Source organism: Dama dama, chromosome 4, assembly GCF_033118175.1.
Source record: "Dama dama isolate Ldn47 chromosome 4, ASM3311817v1, whole genome shotgun sequence".
NCBI lineage: Eukaryota > Metazoa > Chordata > Mammalia > Artiodactyla > Cervidae > Dama > Dama dama.
Window position 1 is genome coordinate 27,722,945 of NC_083684.1, and position 16,336 is coordinate 27,739,280.

The 16,336-nt window shown below is 37.3% G+C and overlaps 1 protein-coding gene across 3 annotated transcripts in view; it reads right to left on the bottom strand.

Annotated features, from left to right (window-relative positions):
* RPGRIP1L (RPGRIP1 like) overlaps positions 1-16,336 on the bottom strand; it is a 96,568-nt gene that overhangs the window by 19,786 nt on the left and 60,446 nt on the right. For all 3 annotated transcript variants that reach the window (XM_061138523.1, XM_061138522.1, XM_061138524.1), the window contains exons 21-22: positions 15,577-15,739; positions 14,308-14,381 (exon numbers count right to left, since the gene is read on the bottom strand). In XM_061138523.1, the coding sequence (XP_060994506.1) occupies positions 14,308-14,381; positions 15,577-15,739 (237 nt within the window). The remainder of the gene's footprint in view (positions 1-14,307; positions 14,382-15,576; positions 15,740-16,336) is intronic.

Sequence of the window (16,336 nt, forward strand, 5' to 3'; positions counted from 1 at the left end):
AATCCTGATACTAAGACCTGCTTATATAACTAACTTTTAGGAATTCATTGTCAAATGTAAATCAGTGTGTAAATTCACCATAGCAATTACTATTTTGATATTTCAAAGTATATAATATAATTAATCAAACTGAAAAGCATAAGTACCCTATTGTAAAGAATATTCCCATAAAGAACAATTTCCATTGCTGGCAAACCCCCTCAATATTTGATGAAGTAATTTTACCCCCTTCTTTCAAAAGACATTTTCTTTTATTATGTATTCTAAGACACTTTAACTAAAAACCCAAATCTGAATATTTCAATAAGGTTATTTTATTATTCAGTAGATTCATGGAAATTTTACTAGGATGACAGAGAAAATTCCACACCATTCTGTCTCCACTAATACAGGTACAAGGCTGCAGCTGGCAATATTCCTAGGATTAGCATAGTATGATGAAATATTTAAAGGAAAATTTTTTCTAAAACCTAATAAATCAAATGACTGCCAAATGTCATTAAAGTGATGGTCTTTGACTTGAATATGCTTTTCATATTCAAATTTGAAAAGAAAGAGATGAAAGCCTGGAAAGGTTACTCGGTTTCAACTAATAACCTCAAGCCCTCTCTGTTCACGTGCATAAAAAATGAAGTTGGCTCTATTGTCTAATCTCACTTCAGAAAAGCCCTTCTCTGCTTGCCGAGGACTAACATAGTAACGAAAACATTTTAAATATTATTTTTCCTTAAAATGTATTGTGGTTGTCAAAACAGCATACACACAAACTATTTTATACTTCTGGTTCAACTGCAGCACAGTGCATAATTAAGTCTTTTACATAACTTGCAATTTGACAAACTTAGAATTGTTATGACAATAACATAAAACATTCCTGTGCTGTGCTGTGGTTAGACCGCTTCTGCACAAAAGAATTAAAAGAAAACAGCTATCACAAAAGGAAAAGAGGTGTATACATTGTGATTTTCACATTGTGAATGAGAGGAATTTAAACTCTGGTTATCACAGAATCCAATGAAGAGACAAATTAACTTTTAAATAGCAGGGGAATCAAATTTATTTAAGTGTTTTTCTAAAAATTAATAATATATTAACTGTACAATCCCTGTATGAAAACTTGTATTACTGTCAGAACGAACTTAGGCTGTCAAATAAGACTGTATACAAAATATAGTCTACATACTAAATAAATGTAGATACTTGGATAACAAACAAACAGAACACCAAAACCAAATAAACCAAAAGAAACCCACTATATTACCCCCTCCCCCAAAAAAGCTTTAAAATTCTTTTTATGATGTCTGTCTTCTTTCTGGCCTAGATCATTTTTTTCTTTTTTCTTAGTTTCCTTCCCACCTCCCCAGCCTCTTTAACTCTAGATTATGTCCTTTTCAATTCTCTAACTTAACAGAGTTATCCGTTATCACTTCTTTGTTCCTTTAACGCTACACGAATCAACCTAAGTCCAAAAAGGGGTAAGTTCCAAACAGTATGTATCTAGGGAAGCATGCCCTGAATAAACAATTTCCAAACATTATAAATTTTGGTTAATTGGCCTAGCCAACTTCTTTTTCAACATCGGAACAATTCTGGTTCCGCTCATGCCTCTGTGAATCAAAAGTTCAACTAGATGATATGCAAAGATTCTGAAGATTAAGAAGCACCATCAACTGTGTAGCAGACAACTCCAATTTAGTGTAAAAAATGAACTCACGCTCTCTCCTCTCCACCACTCTCATTCACCCTGATACTTGTTATCTCAGGTGATGACATCACCATCTACCTGGTCACCCACAACCAGGAGACCTTGGAGCCATTCTTGCAAATCTCCATTTTCACACTCACCATATCCTATAGATCATTCATTCCTGTTCCGTTAACTTCCTAAATATTTCAGTGTTTCACAATGAAGATATTTCAACATTGTGTCAGCTACTGGAAATATAAAGACAAAACAAGATGTGCTTTCTTTTCTCATTTTTATCTCTAGAGAAACTTCTTTTATGTTCTCACCATGATCTGAGGAAGGAACTAATCCAACAGCTTCCTATAGTTAGAAAGTAGTTTCATAGAATGAGCAGAGGGAGGGTTTCCCAGGTGGCTTAGGGCTAAACAATCCACCTGCCAAGGCAGGAGATGCAGGTTGGATTCGTGGTTCAGGGAAGATGGCCTGGAGAAAGAAATGGCAACCCACTTCAGTACTCTTCCCTGGGAAATCCCATGGACAGAGAAGCCTGGTGGGCTAGAGTCCATGGGGTCTCAAGGGAGTTGGACAAGACTTAGGGACTAAACAACAAGCAACAATAATGACTACAGAATAAGTGTGGAGAAATCAGAAAGAATCACAAAAGATAACTGGTGGGTAGAGTTGTTAAGCAGACAGACGGTGGTATGAGGCTGTTTAGTTATAGAGGGACTATAGTCTTGCTATGAGGGTGTTGGTCGGTCAGTCATGTCCAACTCTTTGCGATCCCGTGGTCTGAGGCCCACCAGGCCCCTCTGTCCATGGAATTCTCCAGGCAAGAATACCGGAGTAGGTCGCCATTTCCTTCTCCAGGGGAGCTTCCCCACCCAGGGATCGAACCTGGATCTCCTGCATTGCAAGCAGATTCTTTACCATCTGAGCCACTAGGGAAGCCAGATCTTGCTGATTGTATCAGTTCACACTCAAAAAATAAATGGCTCTATGCTCATGGCTGTGAGAAGGGTAAGGCACTCCTCCGTCTGGTCCCCTGCCTGCAGCCTCAACTATTTCTCTGGTGGTAGAGTGCCTTCTCTAAAACAAATTGGTATCACCTTTCTGCTTGGAAACCCTACACTCTAGCCATTTCCCCAGACCTGTGGTGTACTGTTTATGTTGCTGAGCTTTTGCATCTGAAATCTTCTCTATCAGACAAAATTCCATTTATCTGAAGCCCTGGGCCACGCATGTACTCCTTTTACGAGGGCATTGCTCCTGATTTCCAAGACTGCCTTGGTTCCTCCTCTGGGCACTCGCTGCTCTTTTCACTCACACTGGATTGCATGGATTTGTTTATGTATCTGCCTTGCCCTGTAGACTGTGAATTCCTGGAGGCCAGGACCATATCTTATTCATCTTTTGCTATTTAACATCCTCTCTAGGATCTGGCACTTAGGCTCTCAATAAATACTTAATGACATTGAGTCAAGGGAATGCTGAGGATCTTCTATATATTGGGAATATCTTTTATATATTGCCAGAAATATGTGAAGCTGCAATTACCAGTGCAGCTCCTTTAGCAAATATTGATTGTGTCTGCTACATTTTGGGAAGTTGGGGATTATTAACTGTTGAAGAACACAGAAATCTTGCCAGTCTAGATTTTAATGGAATAGTACTGTTTCAAAGACCGGTCAGTTTTGTAGAATCTAGGGGTAGGGTATTGTTATTTCAGCTTCTCTGTGTTGAAAATTCTCATCATGAAATAGTGAAAAGAAAAAGTTCAATTAGGTGAACTGGAAGGGATAACAATATACTGATTCACACGACAGTGACTGAAGCACAGCATTTCAGACGGATGCAGAATAAGGTCTGTTCAAGACCACTAGAGGAACCCACGCGGTCATTCCTCTGAATGACACCCTGCCCGTGCAGTAGGTTAGCTAGCCAGAACAGGCTTTGGGCTTCTCAGTGCTTCTCAGTACATTTTCTCTCCTGCTCACCAGTTACCCTATTAGCTTCCCTAGTTAGCCAGATGTCAGCATCAGCATACAAAAAGAGCACTGAAAACTTCTGACTGTGGTGAGCAGCAGTAATAGAAATCTCTCAAATAAGAACTGTTTGCAACTTCCTTTCAGTTGTCTGTATGGATGGACACTATACTTTATGTGATTGAATGATCTGGAAATGTGATGACAGCTTGTATTACTCTCAGAGAAAAAAAAAAATTAGAGTTCTCATGATTTTGGCTCAATTCCATTCCTGCTTCCTGACTGATGCTATAATTCTCATTTTAGGCCATATTTCTCTATAGTATTTACTTAGGCTTTTATTGGCAGGCTTACTTTTTTTTTTTTTATGTTTTACTTCAGAAGATCATGCTGAATTCTTCCTCGGGTTTCAACAATCATAGCAGCCACACTGGGGTTGGATTGTTAGGCTTCTAAAAACTTAATTCAACTTGACAGCTCTTAAACATAGTATTGCTTAACTGAGAATGTCCTCTGATAAAGGTTTGGAACTTGTTTCAGTCAGTTAGATTTAAATCTCACTATTGTAGGAGATTGTATGTGAGTTTTATTTCATTCTTAATTCTTCAGCAAACAAGCATTTCTTTAACTTTTTAAACTATAAAGAAAATAATTTGACATGTTCAAGTAGTACTCAACATCTTAAACAGATTTTACTTTTTTGCTGTATCTGATTTAAATCTTTTTGTTTTTACTGTGGAAGAAATAAAATATTTTGGATTCAGAGAAAAGTGCCCCCTCTCAATTCCTTTCCCATCCTTTCTTATTTCCCCCAGAAGTAACCACTATCCTGAAGTTGCTGTGCACCATGCCCACTCATGCTTTTATATTTTCTACTATGTATGTACATATCCATCAACAACTTATTGTTTTCTGTTTTTAGATTTCATGTGGATTGATACCATCATCTATGAATTACTCTGCAGTTTTTTCACTCAATGCTATATTTTGAGATTTATGGTTATAATTGAAATAGAATTCATTAATATTACCTGTTGTACAGAATTCCATGTATATAATGTATGTAATTAATTTCTATTCTATTTCTCTTTTGAATTGTGGTGTTGGAGAAGACTCCTGAGATTCCCTTGGACTGCAAGGAGATCCAACCAGGCATTCCTAAAAGAAATAAGTCCTGAATATTCATTGGAAGGACTGATGCTGAAGCTGAGACTCCAATACTTTGGCCACCTCATGCGAAGAACTGACTCATTGGAAAAGACTCTGATGCTGGGAAAGATTGAAGGCAGGAGGAGAAGGGGATGACAGAGGATGAGATGGATGGATGGCATCACTGACGCGATGGACATGAGTTTGAGTAAGCTCCAGGAGTTGGTGATGGATAGCCTGGTGTGCTGCAGTCCATGGGGTTGCAAGGAGTCGGACATGATTGAACTGAACTGAGTCTGTTTCTCTACTGATGAACAAAATGTTTAAAACTTTTTGCAATTAAAACAATGCTGCATTGAATATCCTTTTGTTTTCTTGTGTATGTGAGTGGTTCTCTTAGAATTGCTGGGTGACAGATATGAGAAATTAACAGGATTATCAAGTTACTTTCCAAATGGTTACACAAGTTTACATGAGTATTATTTTATCGTCATAAAAATGTTTTGTGTATGTGTGTGTGTAAATAAAATAAAGCCTATGAAGAACTTGGTGCTTTATAATAATTGAGACAAAATGGAAATGGAAGGTAATGAATCTATGTCTATGACCTTTAAGAATAAAAGTTTAATTGAAGTGAGGTCTGAGACAAGCTCAAAATATTTGGTTCAAAAAGTCAAACTCAGCATTGGTACTGATAGAGTCATAAGTAAGTAGAATAGGTAGGAATGATTAATGATTAAAGATGATTCTTATAGCTTGCCTTCTTCAGGCTGGGGGGTAGGCACAAGCATCTCAGAGACTCAAAAAGAGTCTAGACCTCATACTAGGCTCCAGAGCTTCCACTTATTAGCAATCAAATCCATTCTTCATGCAAGTTTTGGTTGAAAAGTCTTTGATTTTAAAAATAATAATAGTTCTTTGGGAGAAATAACAGTAAAGAGCACAAACTGTTAAGGTGATAATGTTTTTAACAAACAAAACAAAACAAACTCAATCCCGTTTTCATCAGTGGCAGTAACCTTTCTTTTATCATATGTTCTGTTAAAACATACTGTGTTGAACAAATAATATAAATAGTAAAAACTTCAGTGTTGGAGATCAAAATGATGCTGAGGTTAAGAACGTTTATTTTTAGAACATTGTCTCCTTTATATACCATGAAAATTACTCTATCTATAATGGTCAGCAAATTACAGAAGCTTGTTACCACATGTTCTAAAGCAATGGTTGGAATATTTTTTCCTAATACACCTGAGGGATACGACAGTCTCCACCATAAACTGTGGCTTACCATGGCAGTACTGTGAAGAAGGGAAGAATTTTTAAAATGACCCTCAATTTCAGGTGATTTTGATATGCTGTTGCACTTTAAACATCATTGAGAACAGATGTGATAAAATAGTGACTCTCAGTTTTGGCTGCCTACTAGTATCACTCGGGGAGCTTTAAAGAAAATTCTGGTCTAACTGATTTGAGTGGAGCCTGGGCCTTGGCATTTAAATGTGCTCCCTATGTGGTTCTAACATGTAGCCATGGTGAGAAATACCGCCTTTCCCTAAAGAGGTGGTTGTCAAATTTCAGCATACCCCAGGACAGCATGAAAGAGCTGACAAGACAGATTGCTGGGCTCCCAACTCAGAGTTTCTGATTCATTAGGTCTAGCGTGGGGCCCAAGAATTCGCATCACTCACAAATTCTCAGGTCATGCTGATGCTGCTAGTCTGAGGACCACACTTGGGAAATCCATGGCTCTAAACCAGAAAAGACTCACCCTCTATGTATTGACCCTCTCTAAGACATTTATAGAAAAGCTTCTACAACTCATATTAAACTATTCTTCAGTTATTAGTTAACATTTTATTAAACTATTCTTCAGTTGTGAGTTAACATTTTAGCACACAATTAGCTAACAAATTATTCCCTGTTTAGAAGCAGTCTGTGCGTGTGTGCGCGCTCAGTCGCTTCAGCTGTGTCCGACTCTGTGTGACCCCATGGACTGTAGCCCGCCAGGCTTCTCTGTCCGTGGGATTCTCCAGGCAAGAATACTGGAGTGGGTTGCTGTGCCCTCCTCCAGGGGATCTTCCCGACCCAGGGATCGAACCCACCTCTCCTGAATTGCAGCTGGATTCTTTATCGCTGAGCCAGTAGGGGAGGCCAGAAGCAGTCTATACTCATCACTAAAAATAATTCAACAATATAAATTCTAGAAAGTAAAATATCAAAGTTCCTCGTTTCCTCCCATTCCCTAACTTAGGAGTTGGCAGATGTTTCTTTCCGGTAAAGGCCAGATAGCAAATATTTTTTGCATGGCAGGCTATAATGGTCTCTGGTGGCAATACTCAACGCTGCTCTTGTACATGAACAGGCCACAGACAACCTGTAAATGACGGGTGTGGTGTGTCCCAATAAGACTTTATTTACAAAAACAAGTAGAGGGCTGGATTTGACACATGGGTTAATGTTTGCTGACTCTTGCCCAGACCCATGCCCCAGAGATACTGCAGTACAATGTTTTGATTATATACTTTAAAACATTTTCTTTGCTTGTGTGTGCTCATGTCTGACTCTTTGCAACCCCATGGACTGTAGCCTGCCAGGCTCCTCTGTCCATGGGATTTCTCTGCCAACAATACTGAAGTGGGTCGCCATTTCCTCCACCAGGGCAGATCTTCCCAAACCATGGATTGAACCCATGTCTCCTGCTTCTCCTGCATTGGCAGGTAGATTCTTTACCACTGAACCACCTGAGAAGCCTTTCCTTTGCTTACATGAACCCCAATGTTAGATCTGTTGCTCATATAAAAATACATAAGCATGTATGTACAAATATATCTTTTTGTTCGCTTTTAAAATGGCATCATCAGTGATATAATTTCTTACTCATTAGTTTGACAAAAAGTGTGATGTCAGAAAACAGTAATTTTCACACATTATGTATAAATACATTTCAGCTGGAAGTGTTTATATTGGCAAAAACTGATAGAAACCAAAGGGTCCATGAAAAGGCACTTATTTAAATAAATAAAGTTTAGCTATACAATGTAATATTATGCACATGTGTAAAGAAGTAGAGTATACTGCTATATACCATATATAGTATATACTATATACTATACATACAGTATATATACTAGTATATACAGTATATACTATACTGCTATATGTAGCAGTATATAGTTCATGGTATATCAGCAAGAGATAATTAAGTTGCAAAATATTAAAAATAAGTTTAAAAGCAACTAATATCAGGAGAGTAATACAGTATTTTTGGTTAGGTAGCTTAAGCTTCCATATGTAAAAGGTGGGAGGGGTGTACTTTACCCACTGATAGGATATCATATTGATTCTGAAGTGACTTAATCACTTTTAATACAGGAATGCCAACAGTAGTGAATCATGCATTCTGTCTTTTGCAAAAGCTTTAAAACATTTTCGCTGGACATCAATACTGTGATTGCCTGCTCACTTTGTTCAAGAGAACCTGGCTTCCAGGTGGAACTGCATTTTAATCCGATTGACTATGGCAGCTTTTACAAAACTGCTGTTAGTTAGGAACGGAGAAAGATGTAAACATGCATTGCACAAAAAAGAGCGTTGCTGTTTTAGCCTGTGATTTCTCATTCTCACCTGTGGGCACACCTTAAGAAATCTGTGAGTTGAAGGCAATGCATTTAGTTGTGAAAACTGAACGATGCACTGCTTAAATGGTGAAAATTAGAAATAATGTGAAAGAAGGATTTATAATTCTTTTTTTCTTAGTGCCATGGCAGATGCAAATTTTCAGTTTTGATATCTATTTTGAGGACCTAAAACAAGGCTTTTAATCAATGTATTATACATCAAATTGATACTGTTAACTTCTGATTATTCAAATTAATAAAATATTCATAGAGAAATGTCCAAAGTTTTACATTTCTCAGACTCCCTCCCCACCCCCACCCCCATTAATTATCATGCCTAGAAGCTTTTTAGTAAAAGCAGCAGTCATCAGGCTGACGGAATCTGACAGGCCAGCAAGGCCCAATTACACTGGTGCTCTGTGGCACTTTGATGTCCTAGAAACGAAGAGAGATAGGGGCAAATTGGGTAGCACATTATGTTAATGACTTGATTTAATCCAGCCACTAAACTTTATGTAGCCTGTTAAAAAAGATGCTAACACTAATTATGCCACTTTGGAAAGGAAAGGAGGGGACAAGCATTTCATTCTGACAAAGTGAAGCTCATAAATGTTGTAAATGAAATGAAACAAAATGAAGTAATCTATGATTAATTATACATCACAGACATGAAGAAAAGAGGAAGAACTGAGTAATATGTCTAAGTCCTGGGAAATCTGTTAGATTCCTTTTAAGGATCGACATTTCTAAAAAGTAACTATGAGCTGTCAGATTCTGTAACATGAAAAAAAGAAACGGAATGATCTTAAATTGCTTACATAGTGCAGGCGATGACTGAAATTCAGAGTGTAATTGGCATAAATGATTTTTATCTAGGACACTACTTTTAGTCTCAATTTGGTGACATTATAGCTATAGGTAAAGGCAATTTAAAACATTTCTACACAGTGGAGATAACCAGAGTAGGGTTAATTACCTTTTAACTAATCTCTGTGCCTCTATTCTTTATACTATTGATAACAAGATCTTTTAAAATGTGATTTAAGAGTGTAAGCTCCCCAAAAGCAAGAGACTTATTTCTCTTACTGCTAAATTCCCAGTCCCTAGAACAAGAGTGGGGACACAGTAAATGCTTACTGACTACACCTGTTTAATGAGTGAGTGATCATCCTCCTCCCTTAAAAATCTTCACTGGCTGCTCATAGAACATCAGGATAGACTTCAGCTTCCTCAGCTGATATACAGAGGCCTCAATGCTCTGGACAGGCCTATTATTTCAGCATCTTCTCCTGTGGCTCCCCCTGTGTGCCCTAGGCTTGGCCCAACCTAAAACCACTCTGACTCTGAGAATAAGCCATGTTCTCTGCACTCTCTCAAAGTCTCATGCTTTTTATTCCTTTGGGCTATAATGACTCTCCTTTGCTTTCACTAACTCTAAATCATCTTCCACAGTTGGCTCAGGCTTCACTAACTCTAGGAAGCTATCCCTGATGAGGATCCCTCATGCTGAGTTAGGCACCCCTCTTGAACGTTCTCAGAGCAGTTGTGCATTCCAGTCTCCCAGCACTGACCTCTGCACTATAAACGTATTTCCCCTAGAATGTAAATTTTTGGAAGCCATGGATTGCTTCTTGTATGACACACAGTAGATGCTAATGAATGAACAGTTGTGCGAACTAAAGGAGATATTACATATTAGCCATTCAGTAATACCTTCCCTTCCAAAGAGAGCTATTATAATAGTGTCCTGAGATTTCTACCTGAAGCAGTTCTGAAAGAGGAGATGTAAGAAGAAATTAAGGAGCCACGAAAGTTTTTATGCTTAAAAAGTGAATATCAGCAGTGGGACAAAATGACATCCTGGGTCTCCTGGTATCAAGCACTGAAAAGGACACAGCATTGCTTCTGTAGGATTCCCACCCAAACACATAAGCTGAATCCAGTTAGGGGAGAAATCACACAGATTCAAACTGAAGGACATTTCACAACATAAATGGCCTGCGTTCTTAGAAAAAGTCAATGTTATGAAAGACTAACTCCATGGAAGGCTGAGGAACCATTACGGATTGAAGGAGGCCAAAGGGGCGTGACAACTAAATGCAATGTGTGATCTAGATTTGATCCTGGACCAGGTTAATAACTTGCTATAAGTGATAATACAGGGACAACCCGCAAAATCTTACTAAGAATTGTAGATCATCGTATTGTATTATTATTCTGAAGTATTTAGGGATAAAGGGGCATGATTTCTGCAACTATCAAATGATTCACTACAATTATGTATGTAAAAATGTGTGTATATAATGCATACATACATGTATGTATATAGGAGAGAGAATAGAAATGATTAAAAAGAGTGTAGCAAACATTAACATCTGATGAATCTGAGTGAAATGTATTCAGGAGTTCTTTGTACCACTTTTGCAATCTTTACAAAGACAAAGGTTCCATGACTGATATTAAATGATTTGCAAAAGGAGCACACAGAAGAATTGGTACAATCACTAGAAAATGCTGTATTTCACCATTATGATCATCTCCTGAGGTTTGTTCCTGTGTTCAAAGATTATACTATTTTACTGTATTTGTTATATAATTTAATAAAACTAAATTTCACCTATTAACATAAGGTACTGGTCAGTACCTTCTACTAAATGTAGAATTTGAAAAAGCACATGGGAACTTGATTAATGGCTACCAAGGCTTTGCATTGCTTAGAAGAGCTGGTTGCTTGAAACAATAATTCACACTTCTGAGATGGCATCAAAAATCATTATAGGAAGTTGCATTCTGGTAGTGAAGGTTGTTATTAGGCTGTAGCAAAGTAACACAAATTACTTTTCTGGAAGTAATAAGGAAAAAATGCAATTTACTCCAAAGGAAAAATATATGTGTACATTAGAATTAGTTGAATATTTTAGAGGAATAGCTCTTTCATCAAACTTCTTTGTTAAATTAAATTCTTTATTCTTAGTTAAGAGCACTGTACAACTGCACTGAGATGCTAGCAATGCTGTCAGTATACACACGATTCCACTGAAAAGTCTGATACAGGACTTCTCAGCCTCAGCACTACTGACGTTTTGGGCCAGACAGGTCTTTGCTGTGGGGCCTGAGCTTTGCAGCAGGTTAAGCAGCAACCCTGACTTCTATCCACTAGATGCCAGTAGTCGTCCCTCCCAGGGCGACAACCAAAAACACCTCCAGACGTTGCCAAAATGCATCCCTCCTGTGGAAAACTGCCCCGGGTGGAAATCTCTGGTCTGAGATGATGTAATTTCAGATAACATCTCCCCATTCTTTGAAACTGACTTTTAGATGATGAATACAATGTTTAGAAAATAAACTGTTGCAATGTCTCCCTAGTATCTCCTGGATAAAATCCAAAATATTTAGTCTTCTCCATCATATCTGAAACCTTCTACCCTGTTCTGCAGAAAGGTTGCTCTAGTTAGTGTATTCTTATTTCTGAAACATACTGTGCATCCCCTGCCAGCACTAACATGCACAGGACTTTGTGCTTGCTGCCATGTATCCCCATATTTGAGATGTTACAGTTAAAGTGGACACTCCTCTTCACTATGTGACTGGTTACAGCTGAATGGGTCAAAGGACCACAACTGATAAACATGGATCCAATCCAGAGGCTAGATGTAGCTGATCAGATCTTTCTCTTTGGGCTTGGGCATTTTGTGGGGCTATCTTTGGGCAAGTGAAACAGAAAAAAATCAGCTTAAAATAAGAAAAAGCAGACACAAAACTCACAAGAAAGAGGGTGGGTGAGCAGCCTATGGGCATATCCTTAATGAAGTCTACTGAAAAATCACTCCAAATTTCTCCTTCCTCTGAACTTCCTTAATTAGTGACTGTCGGCAAATCACCTTATTTCAAGGTCTCAGTTTACTTATTCGGAAAATGAGGAAGATGGGCCCCGAACAGCTTTATTCTTTAGCTCAAATATCTACTAATCATTGGTGGTATTGTCTCCTGATTGTTTTAGACTGTAATTTAACTGATGAATTAACACTTGACTTTTCATGAACACATCTTCCCAATTAGTATAATGTTTCCTGAGGGCAGGGCCAGAATGATCTATTTACCCCCTTAGGGAGAAGACTTGATTACCAATTGCAGATGGTGAATCCCTGGGAATCACTGAGTTATAATAAGAGAGATGAGTGCTGTTTGTAAATCTGCTAGAGAAATAAATCCTTTGGTACTAGTCCCTTAGGCCCTAGGACTGATTCAGTATCTCATACTTTTATGTTCAAAGGCTAAACCATGTAAGGTATCCAAAAATCATGATGAAAGGAAGCAGAGTCTTGCAGAACTACTGAGAAAGAAATGTGAAGCATGGGAGAAAGAAATATCGGAATCAAACTTGCAGGCTTACAACTCTTAAATGGAGTGTTCTTAGTAAAATGATGTGATGGTTAACTTTGTATGTCAAGTTGACTGGGCCATGAGGTATACAACTGTTTGGTCAAACATTATTCTGGGTAAGTCTATTAAGGTGTCTCTGGATGAGATTTAACATTTGAGCTGGCACACTGAGTCAAGCGGATTACATGAGTGTGTGCTCAGTTGTGTCGGACTCGAGCCCATGGACCCCTGCCAGGTTCCTCTGTCCATGGAATTTTCCAGACAAGAATACTGGAGCAGGTTGCCATTTCCTACTCCAGAGGATGTTCTGATTCAGGAATGGAACCCATGTCTCCTGCACTGGCAGGCAGATTCTTAATCACTGCGCCATCTGGAAAACCCTAATGTGGGTGAAAGTGAAAGTGTTACTGGCTCAGTCATGTTTGACTCTTTGTGGCCCCATGGACTGTAGCCCGCCAGGCTCCTCTGTCCATGAAATTCTCCAGGCAAGAATACTGGAGAATTCCATATATCAGTACATTATACATTAAATGATATTATTGTAATTAACAATCATATAACAATGATAATAAAACTTTGAACAGATGATGTATTTATCAATCATCTGTTTGTATTTCTCAATCACAGAAACAATGGATTTCTCTATTTTATGGAGGCACCTGTGACATCTGAAATGTTCTGTTCTACGAGCTTGTTCAGTAGAGAGATTAAGCTAAAAATGTGAGATTTTTAAGAGTTGAAATAAGTATTGCAATTCTTAAAAAAATAAAAGAATACAATTAATCACTTCAGGAAAATTAACTTGGATGAATAAAAAAGCTACCACTTTACTTACGTTTACTTTATAAAACCATTTTTCTCCCCTGACAATGAAAAATGCTCTGGTAAGTGGGATACTTCCAATGTAAAGTAAAGTATAACTTTCTTTTCAACATTTCAATTTACATGTATACTACTTTTCAGCAGTGTGCTACAAAACAAGCAAGGTATACGTATATGAAATTACCTTCTAAGAAAGTTTAATTTTTGGACAGAATGAAATAACTTTAACAGTTTATCATGACATATTTAGATATGAACAGTTTATGAATTTACATATGTAATTTATTATAGTTTTAAAGGCAATCTCTCATTTTGGAAATTCTTTAAAATTCAGATTTGATTTAATCTATCTTTGTGTAATGGTTCTGCAAAGGAGTCAGAGAAGTCAACTGATTTGAACAAGTAACTACTGAAGCTACAGATGTTAGGTACTCTAAAACATGTAAGCAAAACTAACACTTATATGTTACGGCCCATTACATAATGAAAGTATAAATACAATTTTCTTATACTAGATGATTACTTGGATAAGATTATGATAATACATTAAATTTTTTCCAGAAATATTCTTCCTTAAGATTTTCATATATAAGGATTTATAAACTATGAATGAAAAGCAGCTTTATTTCAGAACATTTTTGGTTGATATCAGGTTACTGACCTGTTTGATATTCTTGGAGATAGGACCTGGAATAATGCACTCATCACTGTCAGAAGCTGATCTGTCTTCTTCATCTGTTAAGAAATAAAATTTTGTTGGTTTAAATCTGTTAAACCAATTACATTTGTACCCTGTGAAATAGAGAGAAATAAGCATACGTTAAAAGAATAACCATAAAAGAAAAATATGATAATAATGTCTGAATTTTTTTAGCACTGAAGATAATTAGATTTACATTACATTTTAGTACTGACTCACTGGAAAAGACCCTGATGCTGGGAAACACTGAAGGCAGGGGGAGAAGAGGACGACAGAGGATGAGAGGGTTGGATGGGACCATCAACTTGATGGACATGAGTTTGAGCAAGCTCCAGGAGATGGTGAAGGACAGGGAAGCCTGGTATGCTGCAGTCCATGGGGTCGGAAAGAGTCGGACACAACTGAGCGACTGAACTGAACTACATTTTAGAAAAGAGAAAAGGAAATAAAAATATTGCTTGTTCAAGTATAAAATTAAAATAAAAAATTTTAAAAGAACATGATAATCATATTTTCCAACAGCCTAACCTATACTATTGTGTAAAAAATCAAGTTATTCCTACTATTTAAAAATATTTTTAAAAGTTTTACAGTTTTTATTGCAGTAAAGTTGACATATAATAAACCACACAAATTTGTGTGCAAAATTTGTATTTACATTTTGGAAATATGTATTTTGACAAATAAATAATTCTGTGAAACCATCACCATAATTAAGATAGTGAACATGTCTATCACCCCCAATATTTCCTCATGCCCCCTGTAAAGTTTTTCCTCCTGCATCTTTCTATTTCCATTCGTCCTTCCCTAGGCAACCACTTAAATGTTTTGTCACAATAGATTAGTTTGCCTTTTCTAGATGTTTATATAAGTGAAATCATGTTGTATGTAAGTTGCTTTTCTTTCTCCATTTTTAAAAAATCAAGTCCTCTAGAATAACCCAGCTAATAGTACTGAACCCAAAGAGAATATAAAGTAATTTAAAATATAAATTTGGAACATGGTCAGCAACAATACTTGTATTCCGTTGTGGTGCACTGAGTTCGAAATAAGATATGCAACAATTCCACCTGACCACACCTGACGAGACTGAACTACATCCCATCATTTCTGTCAAGAAACAGCTATCATGAAGTAGACTCATGATTAAATGATGATGTTCCATGAGGCATGAACAGATTAAACAAAGCAGAGTCAGGGAAATAATGGTAATTTAAAAAAGGAAGTCACCTTCTGGTTCCAGTTCTTCAGTTATTTCTGTTTCATCTTCAGAAGAAGTCAAACTTCGTTCTGCAAGTTGACCCTCAGACAGTAAAGACACATCGTCATCTTTTCCTTGCTGCATTTTCTCAGTATTCTCTTTTACCTCATCTACACTGCTTTCCTGAGGAACCTGAAGAAGCAAAAGCACAGTGATATATTATTGCTTATATCACATTTATAGTATTCTTGCTGAAGCCCTTGAATGATAATAAAGCAAGTAAATATACTGACATGCACTTTATATTTGATTCATGAGAAAATAATCACTTAAGCTGCACAAATGAAAATACACAGATAAATTAAAATCTGATTACAAACTAAATATTCAGAAGCATTAATCTCAAAATGAATTTTACATTATACTTTAATTTGTATGTGTATTTACTACCTACTAATGTCTGCATAATTATAACTATTACACTGGTAACATGTTGGACCTTTCTATTCCACGGAAGTCACTGATCCACGGGATCAGTGATATGATTTCTTAAACAAAAATTTTTTTTTCATTTTTGGCTGCACTGGGTCTTCATTGCAATGCATGGGGCTCTCCGTTGCTGCACGTGGGCTTTCTCTAGTTGTGGCAAGTGGAGGCTACTCTCTAGTTGTGGTGTGTAGGCTTCTGGTTGCAGTGGCTTCTCTTGTTGCAGACCACAGGCTCTACAGCGTGCAGGCTTCAGAAGTTGCGGCTCTTCATGTCAATGTATGGCAAAAACCACTACAATAT